General features: G+C 41.6%; 1 protein-coding gene across 1 annotated transcript in view; it reads right to left on the bottom strand.

Moving 5' to 3' along the window:
- The window catches only part of PLCL1 (phospholipase C like 1 (inactive)), a 172,497-nt gene that overhangs the window by 28,868 nt on the left and 119,554 nt on the right, over window positions 1-24,075 (bottom strand). Inside the window, exons 2-3 of the mRNA XM_085553405.1 lie at window positions 9,077-11,548; window positions 6,749-6,952 (exon numbers count right to left, since the gene is read on the bottom strand). Coding sequence (XP_085409531.1) covers window positions 6,749-6,952; window positions 9,077-11,548 — 2,676 coding nt within the window. The remainder of the gene's footprint in view (window positions 1-6,748; window positions 6,953-9,076; window positions 11,549-24,075) is intronic.

The raw sequence follows: 24,075 nt of genomic DNA, 5'->3' as shown, positions 1-24,075 counted from the left end.
ATGAGGAATACAAAACCTCATCTACATGTGTTGATTTTTTTTCCTGCAAAGTTGCTTATGTTATTTAAATATTCTTGCAGAATGCTGAAAACAAGCAGCTTAAACTTGATTCACCTCAACCTACCCAAAGCACCCTGCTGAAACCAGGCAGGTTTCTCACAAACACACAGGAGGTGGGAGCTGGCACAAACCCAGCAGCTCAGTGATACACAGAGAATCAGGAGGTGGAACAGACCGTGGGCTGAAAGTATAACTGGCCTGGCTCACTGAAGTGTCTACACACTGCCTGCAATATTAACTTCTAAATCACATTTGCAGGAACTTCGTCATATCTGTTAAGTGTTATTACAAAGGTAAATGAATTGTAAGTGAAATATAAAGTATGTTTACAGTAAATTCCTTATTTTTTTCTAAGCTCACAAGAATTTCATTTTTGTACTGATGTCTAATCACAACATCAGCAAAAAATGAACAAAAAAATGTTATTTCTTTTTATTTTAGCGAACGCCTGTGCTACAAACCAATTCCATCATTTTATTACAGACTGCTCTAGAAATTGAAAAGGGGAAAGGAAATTAACAGAGCAGAGTCTCACCAAAAAGAAAGAACGACAGGAAAAACACCCGGCGGCAAATTAAAGCACCACTTCTGCTGCAAAGATTAATGATAGAAAAGGGACAGTTCAAAGAACCTACTCATAAATATTCTGAAGTTTGAACAGAAACTGACAGAACATCGAATTAAAACAGAGAGCTTTCCCCTCTCTCCCATTCTCTTGCACCTGCCTCAGACAAGGAAGAATTCTGCCTGGGTAAGGAGTGCCATATCACGCCTCTATTGCTGCACAAAACACTGCAGAAACACAGCCAGTTGGAAAAACATCTGAAGTACAAACTGAGCTGATGAAAATTACAAGAGGATTCCCTCTAGCATCAAACATTTCTTGGAGACATTTGAGACTTGAAACTGCCAGACAATTAATGATGTACCAGCAAGTGCTGTAAAGAAGATGTCCACTCAGTACCAAAACGTGGGAAGAAATGCTGGCCACCTACTGTGCTTTGCCTGTGTCACAGTGCACTCTAAGCCAGGTTTCTGCATTTGAGCCTGATGGGCTCAGCTCAGTAATACTCGTCAGGAATGGTCACATTACCTGGAAGTCTCAGAAACACCTTAGCCACACAGACTGCAGAAGGAAATGAAGAAAATTCACCATAAGTTCCAATTTCATGGTTTGGCTTCCAAGTATTTCTTGACAAGCATGGTATTAGAGCACTGCAGGATGTGACCTTGTCATGGTTCGTAGTTTTTCATCAGTATTCTACATCATAACATCATGCAGTGCACTGGAAGTTAAAGAGTTAAATGCAGCAGTTCCACAGACTGTTGCTATCCTTTCTGAGCTCCAGTCTCTTGGTCTCAGAAGAGAAGAATGAACTACAATTCCCAGAAGACTTCATTTTTCCATTTGGAGGATGAGACAAAATGAACTGGGAGTCACAAGACTGCCCTCTGTGCTCCCTGCCCGTCTCACCTACAGCATGAGAGTAAGGACTTGGGTTTCAGGAACTCTGTCTCTTCTCCATTTTATTTATTAGTTTCAATTTCAATCATTTTGTATTATACTGTATTATCTCACATAAGCTTATTTTCCTATAGCTCACTGCTGCTGTTCTTTCTCATCTAGGCTCATCCCTCTACCCTCTCTTTTTTCTCCTACCCGACCCTTCCCAAGGCACAGATCCATGGGTCTCCTTGACCTCTTGTCATGGAAACCAGGCCAAACCATGACAGACCTAGTACAGGAAGACCAGGTATCTATACAACAATAGAAACAACCAAGAAGCAGGGGAGGGAGTCAGCTTTCAACATGCTTGTGCTAAATGACCAGCTAAAGCAGCAAACGGAATTTCAGCCTATAAGTTCTGATGGGACCACTTTCAGGTCCTAATTTAGAAAGAATGGATGTGGTTATCAGAGAGAGAAAATGAGAGGCTAGTGGGAAAAGACAGAGAATTACAAGAAAAGGAGAAAGAAAAAGAATAATTGCTTTCCCAGTCTATGTCCAATTTTGGGTAGAAAGTTCTTTAAGATGGCTATGAATTCAATGTCCATGTACTGGACTGTGTTTGACGTCAGTGCCTTATGACACTTTCTTGGCAGTGAATATTATGCTCTGCAATATCCCTTATTTTCAGCTGTTCATAGAATTGTGAAAAATGATCCTTTGGGGATGACACCGTCCCAGCTGAAATACAGATTTCAGTGGAAAAGCTCATCAAAATCCATTTGGTTATTTTGCATTTACATCAGCTGGGGAGAAAAATGGATTTTCTCCCTGGGAATAAATAGCTGTCATGCCCACATCAAGACAAGGAAACCCAAAAGACTGAATCTGAAAGAAGAATGTACAAAGATACACACCTATGCAGACTTCTGCCAGCATGCATGGACCAGTACTTATGTCAGAATGCCCACTACCATTAAATACATTGTATTACTTCCCAGAAGTGCATTTCTTTTCCAAAATCCCCAATCTATCTCCACATTAGCTGAGAAGTTAACTCCAACTTGCCTTCTCTCAACCATACCAACAGACATGCCACCCTTCCTCACCTATCTGTTACAAGACAATTGCAATCAGTTCCCAGAAAGAGTTGTGAGTACAGAGCAAAAAGTTCAAGTGAACATGATTGTGTATATATATATATATATATAAAAACATCACCTATACATCCTTTGTGCAACTGTCACTCAAAAGAATACAGAAATACTTGGGGAGCTTCTTTTATTTTTCTCTGCAAAAACAAGACTCACACAAGAGCCAGACGATTGGGTAAGGAAAATGAATTACCAAGTGCATGTTATTTCTGATTTACAAATGATTTAATTCATTTCATCTCAGAGGAAAAATAAGGCTGAACCAATAACTGGAAAGCAAACAGCACTAGTGATCCTTAGTTCATACATGCTTGCGTCAGCAAACAAATCTACTGTGCAGAGAAACCACAAACTGATTACAAAAAAAAAAACACAACAAATTCACCCAAAAAAACCAACAAAAAAAATCTAACTTCACAGGATAACTGTTTGCATTGAATAATTCAACCATCAGTCACGTCCAGCTGGGCCCCATCCCCATTCCTCCAATGGAGTATCTCCTTTTCTTGCTTTGTTTTTCTCCCTCCCTCTCCCCCTTAAGTGTGACCACTGAACACCGGCACCAGTTTGGCAGACTGCAAGGTGCAGCACGCACACTGCCTCCCCTGAGTGAGCTCCTTGCAGTGCCCAACTACCCATGATGGGGAGCCCACAGGTAGAGGGACAGGCAAGGTCTGAGGAACAGCTCTGCAAATGGCATGCCCTGCTATCCTCTGTTTACACAGTCTCTTGAATTGGAAGGAACCCACGAGGACCGTCGAGTCCAACCCATGGCAATGAGAGCACTATCCAAGCACCCCTTGATCTCCAGCAGCTCAGGGCTGTGCCCACTGCCCCGGGCAGCCTGTTCCATGCTCACCATCCTCTGGGACAGAACCTTTCCCTGACATCATATACCACACTATGTATAATGGTAACCAAAACTGCATGTAAGCTGCAATAAACCTGTTCTCAGCTGTGTTTCTGGTAGTGTACTGCCTTCTCTGCATTGCCCATGTTCTACCTTATTTCCAAGTGGTCCCATTCTCTGTACTCTGCACAAACTCCCCTACCACTGAAGCTAACAAGACCCTTCCTCCACAAGACCCAACAGCAGTATTGCTCTATAAGATCGCTCCAATGCTACTGTAAGAAAAACCACTTGGGATCCTTAGACAAAGCACATTAAATTTTATTCTAATAGAGTCTGTCTCAAAAGAAAATATTTAATGCTGAACACAATGGTAGAACTCATTACCCAGGAAAACACAAACAAACTGGTCTCTGTCTATCTGCCTGCTTTGACAAAGGCTGAACACAAAGGAATAAACAGTTATTTGTTTCCAGGAGGGCTGTGGCAGGTCTCAAAGTATTTGCACTTCCATTTGCCCCAGCTGCCAGCACTGCCCATTCCCCATTAAACACACTGGCAGGGTTTATATTTTCTCTGCGGGGCAATAAAAAATAAAAAGAAGATGTGGTCGTTAGCAATTTCTGGTATAGGGAATAAATACAGCACAATAGGATTGTTTTTATCAGAGATCACTTTCAGAACAGGCTTTTTAAAGTATGTGAAATACACGACACTTTCTGAGGTACAGCTGCCCAGCACCCAGGCTACTTGTGCTCTGGACCTTGGTGCACAAGGCAGAACCACAATTGACAGCTTTCCACCACAAAGCTTAGGCTCAAACTTTTCTCCCTTCTGCCATAACAGGAACTAAGAGAAGTACATCCATTCATACAAGAGAGGCCAACACCAGTAGTTTCATGGTATGCACTTTAAACTGCTTTCAGGCCTACTCACTCAAAACCCACCTTGAGCCCAACAGACATTTCTGGGGAATTCAAGACATGCAGCAATTAATCTTTCCAGTCAATCCCGTTCCATGGAGCCATGCTCATCAACAACTTGAAACTGTAGTTTGTGAGTTTTCTTAATCACACCTAAAAGGCTTTTATTTTGCTTTCCACCAACATCTCCTAGTGCACATTCACACTGCTAAGAAGTATTTCTTCCTGGAGAACAAAAGCACAGAGAAAAATCACTCCTTTCTGTTAAGTTCCTCCTTTCTCTTTCTGTATCTTGCTAACACCCCCTGACACGCTCTAGCTGATGCTTGCTGAGCCTGCTGAATCACAAGTTGGCTAACTGGCTCAACCTGTCACACAAACTGACCAGGAAAAGCTTAATAATTACCAGTTCCTTGCTAAACAGAAGGACACTCTCGGTTATAACAAGTCACTACAAACACCACAGCAAGAATCCTTTCTCAGTGCTAAATCTACAAAACCCTCCACCACACACTCATTGTATTTTCAATTATCAGAGACTTCATGTTCTAAATACAGAAAAGACAAAATAGATTTCCACTTTCAGCTGCTGACACTGCGTCAAGAATAACCAAAATAAAGCAAACTTATAAAATCTAGCTTTTGCTTTTTCAGAAGCAAATAATATTAGCAACATAAGACGTCCAACCAGCCAGACAACATGAATGAAAGTACTTTAAACCATGTTCTCATTAAGCAGAACTGCAGCTCAAATCAGCTAACATGGAAGAATCCTCTCTCTTCACTCTGATTTTAAAGCCCTTGTGCTGTGTCTCAATAGTAGAATTATTTCCCCCCCCTCCAACAGACAAACGTGAAAGTAAACATGATTTAAAAATAGCTATTAAAGAGTTTTTTATCTGCATCCTAAAGAGGGCTTTCACCTATTTAAGACAGAAGAAAACTATTTCTAAAGCACATGGAGGCCTTGATATGTCTCATGTACTCTTCAGTAGATAAAGAGGTGACATTCATTTTGTGAAACTACATAAGCAGACCTCCAAATATAGAAAGAAATCCTTATTTTGTGGTATTTGCTCTTTCAGCCAAGCATCACAGTATGTAATGGCTCCATCCTAAATATGGCAGGTGTCTGGACATCCAAATTCTCATTCTAATATTGATACAGCTGGTAGTTTATTACCACAAATGCATTACCTTCAAATAATAAAAACCTCTTTGGAAGGAACCCAAAGTTGTTGTTTCTTTTCAGACTATTTGTAGCATATCTTTTAATCACATTTAGTCGCTTCCCTTTCCCTGCAATCTGACTTTCTCCTGAGAAGTGTGTTAAAACAGCAAAATTTGAGACAGAAAAGAGGAGGGCACTTGGCACAGTGAATAGCTGGTCAAAGATGCAATCAATTTTATAACGCTTCAGGGTCTCTGGAAGCAATCTGATGCCTCCCAGGTTGCTTGCTGTTTTACTCCTTATGTACATAAGCAGTGGAAATAATTGCTGTGCACTGTAAATACATTGTGATGTTGTCTAATTGCCACAGCGTGATATTTAAGTCACATTTCACAAAACTATGCAGTTTTCTACCATTTGATATGGATCAGCTACTAAGCATGGGAAGATACAAGGCAGTCTAATAATATGAGAGGTATAAGAACAACTACTCCTGCTACAAGTCACACACAGCTGTTCCTCGACCACAAACAGTTGTGATACGCGTGCTCAGCACATGAGGCTGAGCAGCATCAAATTATTTTAGCTCGTCTCTTGACATTCTGCAAGCATTTCTGTACCACACCACTTTCTCCATCCCTGTGTGAAAGAGTAGGCATTTTAAAACATTTCTTTTGCATCTTCTCAAACAAAGACACTTACTTGGTTTTAGCAGGGACACAGGCACTACGTACAGTGCTGCAGAAAGGCATTGGGAGAGGACAGCTCAGCTTTGCCTCCCTGTTTTGATGGCCTTGCTCTCTGCTGAAGGGAAAGAAGTTAAGGGAAACAAATCTTGCCCCTTCTCAAGGGCAATGACAAATAGGCACTGGTACATGCTGAACTGCTGCTGTTTTTATAAACAAAGTCGCTCCTTAAGTGCCAACATGTGCTAGTCACAGCCATGTTTAAAAGCAAAAAAGGAACAACAACAAAAAGCCCAGTGTTGTGATTTGGATGATAGAAGGACCATTTTGTATAGTTTAAACTGCCTGAAGAGCTCCATTCATTTAACAGAAACTTCCAGGCAGAAGAAAGCCAGCTAGAAGCCTGCCACTCTTGCAGCTGTGGGAAAAGACACAGGTAGCAATGGGAAGCACCTACCAGGTCATATGCAGCCAGAACCTTTTTCTGCACATCGGGCATGGTCCCCAGAGGCTCTAGGTAAGGAAACGCGTCTTTCATACAGAGGGTAACAGAGGGTGCATTCTCACTGCTTACGAGCCTTGAGGACAGGGTCAGGATGCACTGCTTCAGGCTTGCGATGGGTGGCAGCCCACACAGCTCCTTAACGGACACCATGGCATTCTGGAGGAAGAAAAAGAAATAGTTTTGCACAAATCCACACCTGCCATCAGTTCCCCACCTGCCAGCATACAGTCATTGCCTTGGGGCTTCCCTCTCTGCCACGTGTACACACAGGCACAAGCACACCTTCAAGCTTGGAAGGGTCATGTCAATATCTGGAGAATTTTAAGAGTTTTGCTTTCATTCTCAAGATGTCAACAAGACAACATTGCCAGGCTATCCCAGTGGGTAGTTGTGCAGCTACTCTGCATTGCAAATCCAGCCCCCGTGGGGACAAGCTTTGGTCCCCGGTTTATCAAGCCACCAGCCTAAAATACAATTTCTCTTCTCAACTGTTTGGAGTCCGATTGCTTTTGATGCTGTAATCACCTCACTCTCCTGTCATTATCATCCTCCAGCAAGAACAAATTCGACAGACCTCATATTTCCCATGGGAAAGGCAGGCAGGCAAAACATACTTTGTTTTCAGCCCTGCATTACCACATCATAAAGAAACACAAACAGTCTTTCTTCTTCATAGGTCACATGTAAGAAAATCAATACTGGATATTGCAGGTCAAACCCAACTAGCATATGACAACTTATTTATTTATCAAGTCAGTGGATGTATGGCTGACTCACCCTCAATAATTTAGCTTCTCAAGTCATACAACCTGTGACCATGACACAGAAAAAATCTAAGTGACAGAATAATATAACAACTCATAACTCACCCCACAATGTCCTCGTGAACAAAGTCAAATGACCAACTAATTAAGAGAGAAGTCTCTCATTAATCAAATACATTAGCATGCAGTTGAATCTAATGACTACGACTTTACAGAGCGTTCCCAAGAACAAGATCTTGTACTGAAATTTTGTTTGGCAGGCAGATTAATGCTATTTCTGAGTTAAAGTCAAAGAACATTTTCTTTCATTATAGTGCATGTACATAATCCTGACCTTGACAGAAGGTGGAGTCAGCAGCTCAAACTAGTTACTTTCAAGGCTTGCAGGAAAGGGAAGGCTGGGAAGAATTTCCCATTCTTAAAAATATGCTTAGACTATTCCTTTGGGAGTGATTTAAAACTTATGTCATTTTGTAAACTTTTCTAGCTGCCAACATCTAATTTGCTTTAGACTCCATCCAGAAGAGTGGGGTCAATAAAGTGATACGCATTTTTCTTCTGTTTTCAAGGCAGAAAAATGAACTGTTTATGTGCCTTTACCAAGGAGATAGTCAGTTGTGGCTGATTTCAGCTTTTCATTAAAGGAAACTCTTTGTCTAATTGCTCCTCAGTTTTGTTTCTAGGCAGTGCATGGACCTCTGAGCTGAGCTCACACTTAGCAAACCTGCACAGCTGCCCAGCATAGCAGAAGACAGCACCAAGTCGGCTTGGCCTTGCTGTGGCATCACCTCTTGCTGCCCACAACAGTATAACCAGGCACAGTGAGCTCTGGTTGCTCTTATTGCAGCTTAGGCAAGCGGACAAGGTGCCAGGAGAGCATCTGAGCCACGGTGCATCACCATTGTCTGGGCAGGCACTCAGCCAGGCAAGGCAATACAGCTATTTAGCAAGGCGGAAATTACAAACCAAGCAGCCGTCAGCTGTGTACATTAAACATTCACAGCCCTTGGCTGAACAGTGGCAACAGGCGCTCAGAGCTATGTGCTGTTCTTAGCATGATGGGTTTCTGTGGTGTAGACAATAATGACACATCTACTGACTGTTTCTCATACTCAGACCCAAAAGGAAATAAAATAGCATAGCCCTCACTGAGTTAGCAAAACAAAAGCTTGCTGACATTTTCCAGCAAAAAAAAAAAAAAAGCAAATAAATGAAGTTTTTATGATGTGAGGCCTGGGGATGTAAAACTACCTTCTGCTTTACTTTTCCAGATAAACATATTCAGTAAAGTGTGCGTTCAGAGAGGATATATTGATTTTTAAACATTTTCTGCCTAGCCACATATCTGCCTGTTAGATAACACCTGTAACTGTCAGCGTTCATGGAGCCCATTTAAAAGCCGAGATGGCTGTGGGCCTGACACTTCTCCAGTTTCATCAAGCTTTCCCTGCTGGCAGGGCTCATCAGAACCTCTGCTGCCATGTTCAATATACACTAATGCAGACAACAGCCATACCTGCATGTTCTCTCTCATGTCCGTGGCCTCTCGTAGTGGATGCACAGCCAACTTAAAGATGTCGTCGATAGTTTTGAGCCCAGTGTTCCTCAGCATGGTGTACTCCCTTGCTTTCTTTCCTATCCTCACTGAGAGGCTGCGCTTTTGGGCCTTTCCACCTCCACTCCGATTGGTTATTGCAATATGAACAAACAGCGTAACGTGCTCCATGATATCACCAACAAAAGACCGCAGAGGTATGTGCCGGTATCCAGGCTGCAGGCACTCCAGTGGGATGGTATACTGGCCTATGAACTCATCCCCAATGTAGTCATCATCCAAAACAACAAAACGGATCATGGCCAACTCTGGTAGATTGATCTGGAACTCAAAGCTCTCATCAAAAATTGGATTATCACTGTTTTGCTGAACAGTTTTAGTTCTTTGTTCAGTGCAATCTGCAGGAATCCCATGTATTTCTATACAAACATAGGGATCTATGACATCCCCCTTTGCACACGCACCTTTGGGCTTTGGAAAGTTCTGTCCACTGATTATTTTGACATGTAGAACTTGGGGAGAAACTCCCGGAACAATGCCCTTTGTATTTGCACTGAAATAAGACACTTCCTCACGCATTACTGAAGGCCTGAGAACATACCCGCATCCACCATTCTGTAGAAACCAGCCAGTGTGCAGGTCCATCATGGGCCCTGGTGTCTGATAGTTCATTGCCACTATCTGACAACCACAATTCCAAAAATCTTGAGGATTTAAGTTACTGGAGTCTATCCTCATAGCACTCGGGTACACCCTGGAAAGAAACTTTTTGTTGTAGTTGACAAAATCTTCAGGGAATTCGTTTGCAATTCGACTGGCTTCTGCTTCACTAAAGGAGCAGATTTCCCAATAATTCTGAGCTTTCATGGATGTCTCAAAGTCTTTGTATTGGACAGATTTGCATAGGGACACCAAGTCAGACAACTCCTTGCAGAGCCAGATCAGCTTTGGTTCCCTTGAGAAGTCTTCTGACAGTCTCCGGGATATTTCAGCCTCTTCATCTTCATCTGTGACTTCCCCTTCTAGTATATCCTGGTCGCAGGGTAGCTTCTTGCCTTTTACGATGATCTTCCTTTTCAGTTTCTCAGGTGATGGGAGGTAGGCTTCTGAAGTTAAAGGTGTCTCTGTGTAGAGTTTGTTTCCAAAGATCCTTTTCATGTGTTGTACCACAACTTTCTGCTGTTGCACTGAGCAGTGGTTCCCTAAACAGAGAATAAGGGGGTATTCTGATGCAAAGAAAGCCAATTTGTTTATCACCTCAATAACATTTTGAAATAAAAGTGGTGATGTCATGTTGTTACGGTTACAAATAATGGGCTCATTATCTGGGCCATCACAGACATCTAGTTCAATACTCCGACAACTCATTTTTAAAGCTCTGACATAACCATTGATATCAGCTGGCCCTCGGAGTTGGTCTTCAATTAGATATGTGTTGTGGGATGCATTGATGTAGTAATGTGACAAGGGCTGTGTCATGTCTTGGACAATTTTTTTGTGCTCAGGATCAAAAATATCACATTCTGGGGACAGCAAATATTGAGTAAATCCATCAATTGCAAGAAAACCTTTCAAACGTCCTTCTTGAGAAAGTTCATATCTGCGTATAATATCTAGACACATTTCTTCTGTTATGTGGGTCACTCCTTGCTCAGCCTCTAAAAACAGCATGAGGTCATTGGCATCTAGATACTCTTTGTTTTTAGATATCTGCACAAGTAAGAAATAAACTTCAGGTCTTGTGCAAAGTTCGCAGAACGCTTCACAAAATTCCTCTTCTGTTACTCGTGTTGTCAGTTTCTCTTTGCTCTTCTGGATTTCCTTGAATTTTAATCTAATTTTTGATTCCTTTAAGGTGGGGTTAAGCTTCTTTATTAGTTCCACAGATGTATCTTCTAACATTATGCCGTTACCGTCGACATCTGCTGCTTCAAAGACAGTTTTCAGCCAGGCAAACCGTGGGGTATTATGGCTGCTTTCCATCAAATCCAGGGGTTGTTTGCTACGAGAAACCAAGTACCTTAATCCCGATACCCAAATATTGGCCACGTCAGCTGAATTGGCAACCAGGTCGAGGGACTCGTAGTTCTCACCATGAATTACTGACAGTGCACAGTCCTCAGAAATCTGGTCTGCAAGTCCATTATTCCTGAACGTTTCTGTGTTCTTCCCTAGTCTGATTTCTTTTATAGCAGAAATATCAAGCTTGGCTTTCTCAAGGTCCTTTTTGGAAGGCTCCCAACGAAGAGCCTGCAGGTCAGGATCCAAAGTAAAAAAACGGTTATAAATCCGTGAATTTGGACGAACTTTCTTCAGTTCACAGCCAGCCTGCATAAAGCTGATACAGTCACTAGCGCTGCTTATTTTCTTCTCAGATGGCATGCTGCTGAAGGACACTGTTTTCTTTCTTCCACATTTCTGGTTTGAAGGATCCTGTGAATAATTGTGTTTAAAGAGAAAAAAAAAAAAAAAAAAAAAAAAGATTAAGTTTTCTTTGGCTATTCCACAAGTATATAAATAATAGAGAAGATATGTTTATGTAAAGATAATTCATGTTCTCCTGAACCTCGAAACACAACATATCATCCCTTCCCACCATTCAGTTCCCTGCTGAGCTATAAAACAATCATAGAGTGACTTGACTGATGGCAGCATTTCAGGCACTAACTTTCCATGAGTGACATTTGCAGCTATTAAACTCTTCACCAGATTTCAGCAACCTGCTAGAGGTATGAGGAGACAGCATTCAGTTGTGTCATGTCTTCAAAGAAGATACAGGAAGAGGGCTTCGTGCAAAGCTCCAGCACCTAATTCAGATCTGCTTAAAAGTTGGGTGGAACTGCATTTACAAACAGGATTTAAAAGATGTAGAAGGGAAACTTTGGGATAAAAAGGCATTAGAAAAGAGTCTCAGAGTGCATAGGAGGTGAAGGGGAAGAAGTCAACAAAGCAAGGCTGGGAGGAGAGTCTGTGACAGACCACCAGGCCTGTGGGGCACACTTGAACGCTTGGCACTCAGCATGAGAGTTCCTGAAATGCCTCTGCCTCTTTTCTGACGTCTTAGATACCTCATGTAAAATGACAACAAAACCAAACAAACTTGAGATTCACACTCAGGAGAATCTGGGCTTTCTTATTTGTATGTTTTAGTATCATTTGCCAAGGGATGCTCTCACCAAGCAGAGACGACCACCTCTGCACAACCAGCAATGTGTCTCTCATGGATGACTGTGTGACAACCCCATTTACTCCCCTGCTCAGCCCCAACCTTCCTCACACTTGCTCATCTCTGTGAGCGTTTTAAAAAGCAATTATTTTGGAACTTCCTGAATACCAAGACCACAAAATACTATGGGAAAATGAAGGACAACCAAGCAAGAAATCTCAAACCTTTTCTTTAGGACATATTTTCTAGTTCCTTTTGAGAAGGCACTTAGGCACATGTGACTGTCATTTCAGTATCAACTACCTACTTACTGCTGGATGTAAACCCAGCTGCCTGCAAAGCTTTTTGTAATTTTAGCTCAGCAACTAAATTGAAGTCTTTGCCCACATATTATCAATTCAAAACATTTCACAATAATTATAAATTGCAAATCATTCTTTTTCTCTGCATGAATTCCATCTAATCCGCTAGTATTCAAACAAGCCACCAACTACAAAACATTGTTTTTATAACACTGTTCAAGGCTGTAATTCATATAGTCATAATCTTCTCACAACTGCTTTCCCTCCATTTTCCCATAGATACCACTCCAGCTCTCTGCCTTCTGCCACTGAAGGGACTTTCGCTGCCTGCCTAGATCTCAGGTGAGGAAATCTTGCTGGGTGCTTGCACACAGCCTTCCATCCCACTGCACTCAGGCTTAGTCCTGAGAAGCACACCACACACCAGCTTCCCAACAGCCCAGGAGACCCAGTCTGAGATACTACAGTCAGTAAGTTCCTCAAGCCTTTACACCTTGGACTGCACCATGAGCTGGCTTCCTGCAGCTCCCATGTATCTGCTGTATCATTCAGCCTTCCTCAATTCATGCTGCCCTGCAAATCCTGAATTAATCCCTAGTACTAGTCATGCTGTGCATCCTCTCCCATTGCTATCTTCTTGATGCCCCTCACTGCCTGCACTCAAGCAGGATTTCGCACAGCTTTGCCAGCCAGACCAAAAGTCTAGGTGAGAATGTCTTCACTTGTAATTGGCATTTCTGTATAGACAGTTCCAGCAAATTAGTCAGCAGAAACAGTATTACAAAATTGCTGTTGTCATCTGCTCACTCCATTCAGAAACATCTGATATATTCCCAAAACACCAGACACACACAAATGGTCTTAAAGGCACGGGATCTACTGGGAACAAACTCAAAACCACTAAACTTCTTAGCTTAAAGATTTCTCATTGAACTGCTAAAAGGACTTCTGTTGACTGGAAGTATCACTTTAGCCATTTATTGAAGAACTTAATATAAGAATAGGTCTTTGGAGAGAAAATAAAGTCAATGAGCTGAGTGCTTTGGGTCAGCTACTTTTTAAATTGGTCTTCTGCTAAAACATTCTGTGGTTGCATTAATGCAACATGTTTTAATACACAACTACAGCCATGAAAATATTCAAGCAGTACATGCTGATGAACATAAATAAATGCAGTCAATTACACCTCACATTCTAGAAGAGGGTTTTTTTCCCCCTCTTATTTATTCAGATTTAGGTAACCCATAGTTAGACTATTACTCAATTGAGAATTTTAGGAAGGACAAAAGCATGCATTTTTTCCACTGAGGTACCCAGTATTGGTTAGCAACAGAGGATTTGATGGTATGCGGAACAGCTTGGGTTGGAAGGGACCTCAAGGATCACCAAGTTCTAACCCTCTGCCACAGGCAGCGTTGACAACCACTAGATCAAATACTAGACCACGTTGCCCAGAGCCACCTCGAACACCTCTAGTGATGGGGGCACCCACAGCGTCTCTGGGCAGCTTGTGCCAGCACTTCACCACCCTTTCTGTGAAGAACTTTCCCCAACATCTAATCTAAACCTTTACTCCTTTAGTTTAAAACTCTGTCCTACTGCTAAGAGAAAGGCCAGCTCTTAGAAAACCACACACAAACAGGGTGTCCTGAATAAAATTAGGAGAAACATTGGATCACATTGGAATGCGTTATTTCCTTTTCCATTTGATGCTTGTTACTCCTTTTTTGTCTCCATAGCATGTGCAAGCTTAACTTCAATCCATAGAGTGCTTTCCCGTGAAATACGCTGAGAATAATTGCCAATAAACCCAGAAGCAATTAAATTCGATAGTATTTATTGGTTTGCACTGCATCCAGAAAAAGAGGTCCAGACATCAGCTTCACACACCTTTTTTCTTTCCTGGTGCATTTTGAAAACTAAATACACTTCAAAGATGACCCTCATTTAACACAGCTTAGTGAAATAGCAAGCACAAGCTACATATTGTTTAAGAATAGCCGGCATCCTGTGGTTTAAAAGAAATAAATGAAACCTTCATAAAACATATTCAGCTGAAGAAACCTGATTTCAGCTTCACCCTTCCCCATCTTTGTGACCCCTTTTGCAGGCTCTCTAATAGTTCTACTTTCTCTGTGGCACCCTCCCCCTGCCCAGTAGCAGTGCTAGCAGGGCCTGGTGCCCCCCCAGGGTTCAGTCGGCCCTTTTGGCTCCGGGCACACAGCTGGCTCAGATTCACCTGCCATCAGCCAGCAACCCCACATCCTTTCATGCGGAGCATCTCTCCAGCTTCTTGTCCCCAGTCTGACTTATCTGAGTGCCGGTCTGCCTCACATCCTAAAATTGCAAATGACTGTTTTCTAAAGATTGCTGAAGGAAGGATGCAGAGTCCCAATCCTAAAATAGTAGAAGCTCTTCTGCTGCACACATCATCCTCGTCACGGGGACTGGATACATAAACAGTGGGATCAGTAAGCCATCAGCAGTTGTGGGAAAACTCCACCCTATCCAGCCTAACCTCTGACCACTCGATCTGCTGCTGTTTAAATCAAAGAACTAACGGAAATAAATATGGGAGATTTAAAAAGAAAAATATATGAATAAACACTTCCCACCTCATCCCACTGCCTTCAGCAAAACTACAGGACATAAATCGTTGAGTCTGAAGTTAGGAAACAGGGCAGTAATAACGGCTGTAAAATCGCAACCCAGCACACGGACTTAAAGCGCAATTTATCTGAAATCTAATTACCTGAAGGACCTCTTACACATCAACAGCATTCCAAGCTTCTAAGGAGCACAAGAAAGGGGAAAAGCTTCCCTAACTGAAAACACCAAAAGCCCTTAAAGAGCTGCGGGGCTTCTGTGAAAGGCTGTTAAATTCAGTATTGATGTCGAGAGATAAACTCGTTAAGTGCAGTTAAGAGCTATTTCCCCAAAAAGCAATACACATTTTCACCAGTGAATATCACCACACCTAAAAGAAAAGCTTAATTCTGAGCTCTGCCGTTTAAGTGAACTTAGCACTAAGAAATCAATAACAGACAGCTTAGCCTGTCCTCACAAATAGATTGTGATAAATGCTGCATCCTAAAAACTATCTGTTCTGGAAACACCAGATGATCCACTTAATTGGCCATGAGTAAGGGTACTCATTCTGATCTTTTAAGATGCTTCCAGGTATTTGTCATACACCGAGAATCCCAATCCTCCACATTTTAAAGGCGTACAAAAACTGCAGTAGGAAAAATGTATCCTTATGTTAAAGAAATCAGTGTCATTAATTCCACTCCAAACATCTTGCAGCTGGTTGACATATGATAGTGTAATTCTTCTTCAATCAAGTAAAGCAGAGCAAAGAGGACATCAAGTCAGCGCTGGTGTTAGGGCTGCAACCAGACCTCACCCACAAGGCAACTCAAAGCATGAACCCACAGCACTGGCAGGCTATTATTACAGGTAGCAATGCTCTATACAGAAACGTATTTATTATTTGGACTCAACGATTTATTTACTTATTTTTGTGAATCTCAGCCATATTATGGCCATCAGCACAGAGCACCCACGAAAAGTCCATTTCACAGATTTCATCTGTTCTCATTACAGCCTCTGCTATCAGAATGAACCAATGAGCTGAACTCCCTGTAATCTCCCCCAGCAAGGCCTGTAGGATGCAATTATCAGACATCCACTGCAACATTCATAGAACAGCAAAGAAAAGGTTATATACTTAAAGATTTCATCCATGCTGGCTACTGATAGCACAAAATAGCCAGCACTTCACAGGCATTCAACAACTAGACAAAATCTTGAGGCAGCTATAGGGATTCTGCCTTGCACTTGGGAATCATAGAATGGTTTGGGTTGTAAAAAGCCTTTAAGATTCATTTGGTTCCAAACCCCTGCTAATGGCAGGGACACCTCCCTCTAGACAAGGCTGCTCACAGCTCCATCCAGCCTGGCCTTGCATGTTTCCAGGGAGGAGTCATCCACAACCTCACTGGGAAGCCTATTCCAGTGTCTCACCACCCTTGCAGCACAGAATTTCTTCCTAATATTTAGTCTAAATCTACCCTCTTCCACTTTAAAACCATTTTCCCTCATCCTGTTGCTGCCTGCCCTTATAAAAAGTCTCTCCCCGGCTTTCCCGTGGGCTCCTTTCAGGTGCTGAAAGTCTGCTGTAAGGTCCTCCCAAAGCCTCTTCTTCAGGCTGAGTATTCCCCAGCTCTCAGCCTGTCCTCATAGGGGAGATGCTCCAGCCCTCTGATCACTTTTGTGGTCCTACTCTGGACTCCGACAGCTCAAAACACACAGCACGACAGATTAGTAGAGCAGATGATAACACTGCAGTAGTATTTTCACAGCAAAATTCTTGCTAATTCAGGGACTCAAGCATACGTGGAATAAGAACTGTATCCAAAGTTTAACACACCCACTCTTAAGAACTGAGATACACACGTAATGGAACAATACAATATCAACATTTTCAGCAAGCTCCTTTGTGCTCTCCAGGATCACCCAGCTGCTGGGAATGGTTATGGAAGGACTGTCACCAAGCCTGGTAATAATAACTTTACCATGAGCTTCTCATCAAAAAGGGAAGAAATGTCACCCTGCAGAATGGGTGCTCTGAGGGCAGGAAAACGCAGTAAAGAAAGTAGCTCAACTTAGATGAGATGCTGGATGGTCCCCTCTGGAGAAATTCAACAGAGGGCAGGATTATAACAGCTTGTCTGCTTTCCTCTTTCTCTCCACTACTAAAAAACCTTTTCAAATACAGGAATGTAGGCTGGAGAGAAATGACCCAGTGCCAGAGAGAAAAGAATGGCTGGAATAGATCTGAGAAAAACATTGGAACCGACATGATTTGCTATTGAAAGAATGTTTTGTTGTGTAGATTTGTGTTGTTTAAACTCGCTAACATTGCCACATCCATTCAATTAATCCTTAGAGGAAATACACTTTTTAAGCATAAATGACAAAGGAGAGTAAAGGAAAAGAGTGGCAGAACACAAAGACACCATCTGGAAGCACTTTCCAAAAACAAAGTCCATCTAACAGAAGAAAGGTTTATTTTCTGGCACGGTATAACACTGTAATTACTATTCCAACTTTTTTATTAGTATTATTTTAATGATTAGGGCCATGCAGCATAAAGTCAAGAAAGCATTCAGTGCCTGGAATGATCCTACCACTTCCCAGCTCCTTCTGCCATGGTTGTTCCTCAAGTTCTTTCTTTACACCTCATCATTCAGCTAGTTTCCACAAAGGCAGCCCATACTGAAGTATGTAACTCCTTCCTATCCAGAAATAAATTCCTGCATGGCAGTTCAATGCACACACACAACACCTCTGAATAACACTGTGGAAGACCCTACCTGATGTACATTTTTCATAGATCCTCATTCTCCCTCTGGAACATAAACCTTTATGAATCCCCCACTGCCAAATCTATTCCTACCTGTATTTAACCACATAGCTTTAGTTTGGAAGGGACTCACATAGCCCACTGGACGTTGTCTCCAAACACCACCTCTCCCAACTGTCCTGTTATTTCCATACATTTTGTTTGCTTGCAAGCTGCAATGCTTGTGAGCCGCTAAGAGCATCTTGGACATGGATTAAATTTATCTTCATGCTCTAAGGAAATATAAACCTGAGGAAGACAGAGAGACTGTTTGTCTTCAAGCAGAAGCAGTAATGGCAAGCCTTGGGAAAATGAGTTCTCACCTGCAGCATTCCAAGGAGATCTCTGTAGTACAAACCCTCAGTACTCTACAGATTCTCTTTTCAATGCACCTGGTGGCAAAAATTAAATGGGGTGTTTGTTTAAAACAACTAACCCTACAGTAGCAGTCTCAGATCTGCCTTACAGAGCTTCTAACTCCCTGCAAAGCAAAGCACAGCTCTTATTAGCCTCTCATCTGCAGACAAGTAGAATGTACTGAGAAACATGAGATCTGTGCTACTTCAAACCACAGTGAAGTGAGTTAAAAACCAGGGGCCTTCATTAAATACTAGGTGGCAAAGCAGAAGTCTCTCTCAGGCTGAAAGGTCCCAAGTGACTTAGATCTAATTGATCAGAGTTGTACCTTAAATCCAGTCTGGAGACAAGTCAGTGCTAAGAATAACTGGTGGAGTTCAGACTGTTTGAGCTTTTCCCATTTATGCTTATATAAAACTTGTGAATTGGTTTAAAGGTTCACAGAGGTGACTGCTTCATATTGATCAAAGCATGGAGCACGGCAGAAAGGGCTACAGCTAAAGAGCCTTCACAGAAGATTGGGATGGGAAACCCTGCTTCTGGCTGCTGCTGCTGCTGCAACACTGTTCAACAACACACACTGAAGACGGAGCCCCTCTCTGAGGTTTATGTGTAAAACTGAGCAAGGGGCAATACTTAAAGATGAGTGAGCTTCATTCTGGTGCTAGGTTCATGGAATCATGTTGCAAGGAACATAAATCCCATTCATTAGTGTTCCCATACAATCTAAGCAAGTTATTCTTTTGGCATAATAAACAAGAAAAAAAACAACCATGAAGATCTGGGCTATAAAGATAGGAAACATCAATGCCTTAGCGTGTTCCTGACAGCACTGTGCATATACAAACAAGGAAGACTTGGAAATTCCACTGGCAAACACAGCACAGGCTTTACCCTGGCATAAGGGCTACCATGGCCCTGGGGAGTAGCAGAATGAGCACTGCAGTAACTACACATCTCAGCACAGCATTAACATTCATCTCATTTGCTAGTGAGGGATCGGTTGGCTCCACAGCAAGCACAAAGGATGCCACAACACTATCTTCCCAAAACATGGAGACTATAGCACCTTCCCAATGTCACCAGGTAAAAAAGTATTCAGCAACTGCCCCGTATGCTTGTGCTACGTGCTAACATTCTCTGTATCCCTTGTACATAGGAAAAAAAACCCCACAAAATTAAACTAAAATTAAGGAGGGTTTCACTGAGAATTTGACCTAGTTGAACTTTTTTAATTTCTATTTTTTAATTTTAAAAGTCTTCAGACAAGAAGATAAAAAGAGAGAGATCTCCATCATATCCATGGGAAGCCCTTAAAATCTGACACAAAATAGTGACCAATAGGATGTAGCTACATCACCTAAACACTCTCAGATCTTCACTCAGTCCATGGAAAACACTACCAATGCCAGACAAGCCAGAAATAAGGTGATGCTACTTAATAACATTGTCTTTTGAACAGGAAAAAGAATCAGCTACAAGAAAGCAATAGGTTATCAACTGAAAATAGGAGATGTTGTTGTGACTTATGAAGTGAGGCATATTTGGTGCCCGTATTTGGGCACTTTCATTCAGGATTTAACAGTTTCATTCAGTAGCTGAATTAAATAATGAGTCAACCTACTTTAAGACGACCTTCAAATTAAGTTTCTTTATTGACGTTGTAGAAATTCAGAACGTAGACTGACATTGCTACAGAACACAGATGATTATATATAGATCAGTACTGTCATATGATACATTCACAAGCTGGAAGTTGACATATGCAAAGTAAAAAAGACAACTTCAAAAAAAGAAAAAGAGGGGGGGAAAAAAGTGGATAGCTGGCCGTGGTCATAACCTCCCAGCAACTAAGTCTCCACCAGCCGAAACGCATTCATCATCACTCCTTCCAAAACCACATCTCATGAGATCAAATGTGATTTCACTTAAGTATTATACAATGGAGAGTAGACCAGATTTCCACAGTGTATTTTGGCCCGATTGGCTAAGTATTAGCTCAAAAATTCTATCTTATATTTTTCCAGAGAAAACTGTTGAATGTTACTACGCCCTATGGTCTGGTATCATGGTGTTGTAGATTACTTGGCACCAGGGACCCAAAATAGGACGGCCAATTTAATTTCATTCTGAATCTTATAACAATCCTCCAGGAATAACATGTATAATCCAATAAGCAACCCAAATCTCCGTACTGTAATCATATTATTTTAAGCCCCTTATAATCAACTTACATTATTTTTTCATTAATCACATTTACGCTGGTTCAGATCAACCCCAACTACTACATACAACAGCAAAAGATCCAAAAAATAATTTAATAAAAACCAATAGAATAAGGTAGATAAATTCTTTTAATGGAATTGTTTTTCTAATTGCCTCTCAATTGAATTATTCAATTGGTTGAGACAGACGACAAAGATGAATATGATCAATCTGTAATGTAGTTAGGGTGAAATTTTACCTCAAGGGTGTAGCCTAAAGATCCTGACTTTCTGTAAGAGACAAATGCAACCTGAGCACACCTGAGAAAGGCATTAGTTCCTCCAAGGAAACTGTGATGAATTTAGGAAAGCGTCTTCGAGGTGCAGGGGTTGGTACAGTCGGGTACAAATGGCAGCACGCTAAGTACTTTACTTCCACTTGTAGGGTTGTTTCTTTCCTTAGCACCTGTGTACATCATGCTATAGGCGCTGTACTCACCTTCAGCATCCCCAGGTTGAAAAGCTAAACAGTAAGCTTAAGTTACGCCTGCGGATGTAATCCCCATATAAAGAGCAGCCTGTGCCAAGCCATGAGCCCTGCTGCTTCACTCTGGTACGGAAAGAGGGAGTTGGCCTGGCTAAAACCAATATATAAATAAAATAGGGATTGCAGTGATTTACTTAGTGTCAGCATAACAAGTTAAACGTCTGCCTTAAAAGCAAAGATTTCCCCAATACTACAAAAGGAAACAAGTACTCAAGGGACAGCTGTGGTAGCCTCATTAAATCACAGTACATGAATCTAATAAGTAGGCATACAGCAAATTCCTAGCAACGTAGACTCTTGAATGTTCACATTACTCATCAAAATCAGGAGTAAAAGATACAGGTTAGGAGTGCTTTGTTAGGCAACCAGCAGCATCACAAACATCCAGTTTATTTAAAGAATTATTGATTTTCCTCTAGTGAGATGTTAACTTCTTTTTTTATCCCATTCTTCAAAATGATGTGCCTTCAAAGGCAGAATGTCCCTAATTCCAGCAGCTCAGATTTTTGTTTGCTTTGCTTAAATAAACACAGGACTGTAGTAATGCAGTAATGTAATTTCACTCTAGTCATGTACTTCGGCAATTATCATTCCTTTTTCTCACGAGTGAATTAGCTGCACGCCTGAATATTACAGTCTGTTGGGTTTCACACAGCACATGCATTATATGGTTGAAATTTAGCACCTACCTGGCATAATTGTTTCCATACTGCTAACATTGAAATATTGAAACACTGAAAAATTAATGGCCATAAGGGTATTAAAAAAAAACCACAATCTAACCATGGTACAATTATAATCTAACTGCTGTGTAGCACCATGCTTAGTACTTCATGAGGAGAAAGTAATGCCTAAATGAAACCCCCCAGTAGTTACGTACACATGGCATACTTAGAAAATGTTCAGTTAGAAAAAAAAATGTTGGAATCTCTACCAGAAAATTGGTACCATTACCTTCAAGTTGTGCCCAGTGACCCCTGGGAGACTGCCTGGAAAATACTGCTGGATTTGGACTTGTCACGCTCACAGGATTCAAAACTGTTTCTGGAGCATAGAGGTGGGTATCTCCAATCTAATACTGTCCCTTCCAGGTCTCTGACCCTCCTAGCACCACACTGTGATGCACCACATGTGATAACACCTGTCCCAATCCACCAGCTCATCAATGCCACCAGAAAGCACAGGGCTCTTGTTCCTGATTTCATGTAAAAGCTTCAGTGCTTTTAGTCAAGCAGCACAGTTACAGAACGGCTGCACTACTGTGCTTAACACACTCAGAACTCAATAATGCTGAAGCTAGAGATTCAATTTGAACTGGAGGATACCTGCTGCAGAGTGCATCTGATGGGGAACCAAAAACGCAGAGGTGTTTTGAGCTTTAATGAAGATACTGGGATAGGAATCAAATCCCACCTGTCTTCAGAAGTTTGCTCCATTATTCTAGATATGAGAATATTTTTTTCTCCACTTGGAGTCTAACTTCATGCACACCTGGTGAGGGTGAGGACGGGCCCCTTCCACAGCAGTCACCATTCTCCCTGAGCAGAGTCCTTTCTCTCCCAGTCTTGCCACCACAGCTCACCTCCTCCAAGCAAAGCCACAAGCATCCATTACCCCCCTGCTCAGCCACCATCAGCACCAGCAAGCACACTCCCCAAACCAATCTGAATAGGACCAAAATGACATCGGTTACATACCAGCAGCGTTTGACTTCACAAATATTAGCAGGAGTATGGCATGAGTGCACTACGCCTTGAAAGCTGGGACAGAATGATTGACTTAGATTACACTGCAGAGAATATAGCAAAAGTCATGCGTGCCAAGCAGACAACTGCATTTTTTACATTGGTACATAGTTAGGATAAGGATGGAAGCTACTTACAGGGGGCACAAACAAAATATACAAAGGCAATTGCTATTAACCACCATAGACCATTTTTCCCTGGACAAAAGTGAGAACAGAAGAGAATGCTGGCTCGATGGGTCCTTTAAAACAGCTTTTGATTTGCAGAAACTGTGTCGTTTAGCAGTTGCTCATGTAAAGCTTTAGTCATACAGACACACGCATTTGGTCCCCATAGTTATCCAGTCCACGTGTTAACATACTTTTCAGTGTGAAAGAGGTGCCCCTATGCGTTTGTTCATGCAGTACCTCCTCAAATCCTTATTGAACAGCAGGGTCCTGGCTTCTCAAGACTTTCAGAGCCAACAGAAGTTTCCAGAGGGGAAACATTTAGACTATATCCATTTAGAACCTGACTATTTATTTTATATAAGCAAATGCAGGAAAAAGATAGATTTTAAGAAAAAAGTCTTCTTGTTCTCCTAAAATATCAACTCCCTGTTTTCTCCTTCTCGTTATTTTTTATTCCTTCACGTGGGTGTGTGAGGAATGAACACTGACACACTGCTCCACGACAGACAAAGTGAACCAAACACAATGTGTTTTGAGAAGCCAACTTGAAAGCTCGGTTTTCACAGATGATACTGTACGTCTTCCAGCTGGTAGTCAAAGGAAAATGATATTACTGTAAATATGTCAATGTGTCTGTCTCTTAGTGCAAGATCAAAACGGGACAATAATTGAAAAATGAAAATTATAGAAATTACTTGCTTTGCCTGCCAGCTCTTCGTGAAATTTCCAGTCTTAATCCTAAAGCAAAGCTTTACGTAGACATTTTACATCTGTTTGATTATAATAGCAAAGACTTTGGTAATACATTTAAAAGAAGTACAGTATAATCACGGCTGTACCCAGAGAACTGCTCTGTTGTACCCAGGAGAATTTATCTGTCTTAATTAAGTCTCATCTCTCAGAAGCAGAACATTGCAACTCTTATGTGAACTACCTTATCTAGCTGCACAACTGCTCTACTTATTGCATATGGCATACACTGCTTTTTGGTGCAGTTTCTAGCACCTTCCATCATGCTTCTTACAGTAAAAATCAGAATTTGCATGGTGTGTCTTTGTCTGT

The sequence above is a fragment of the Coturnix japonica genome, chromosome 7 (genome assembly GCF_054131305.1).
Source record: "Coturnix japonica strain WE chromosome 7, WE-NBRP24, whole genome shotgun sequence".
Classification (NCBI taxonomy): Eukaryota; Metazoa; Chordata; class Aves; order Galliformes; family Phasianidae; genus Coturnix; species Coturnix japonica.
The sequence above is the reverse complement of the archived record's forward strand: the minus strand, read 5'-3'. Positions and strand labels throughout refer to the sequence as shown.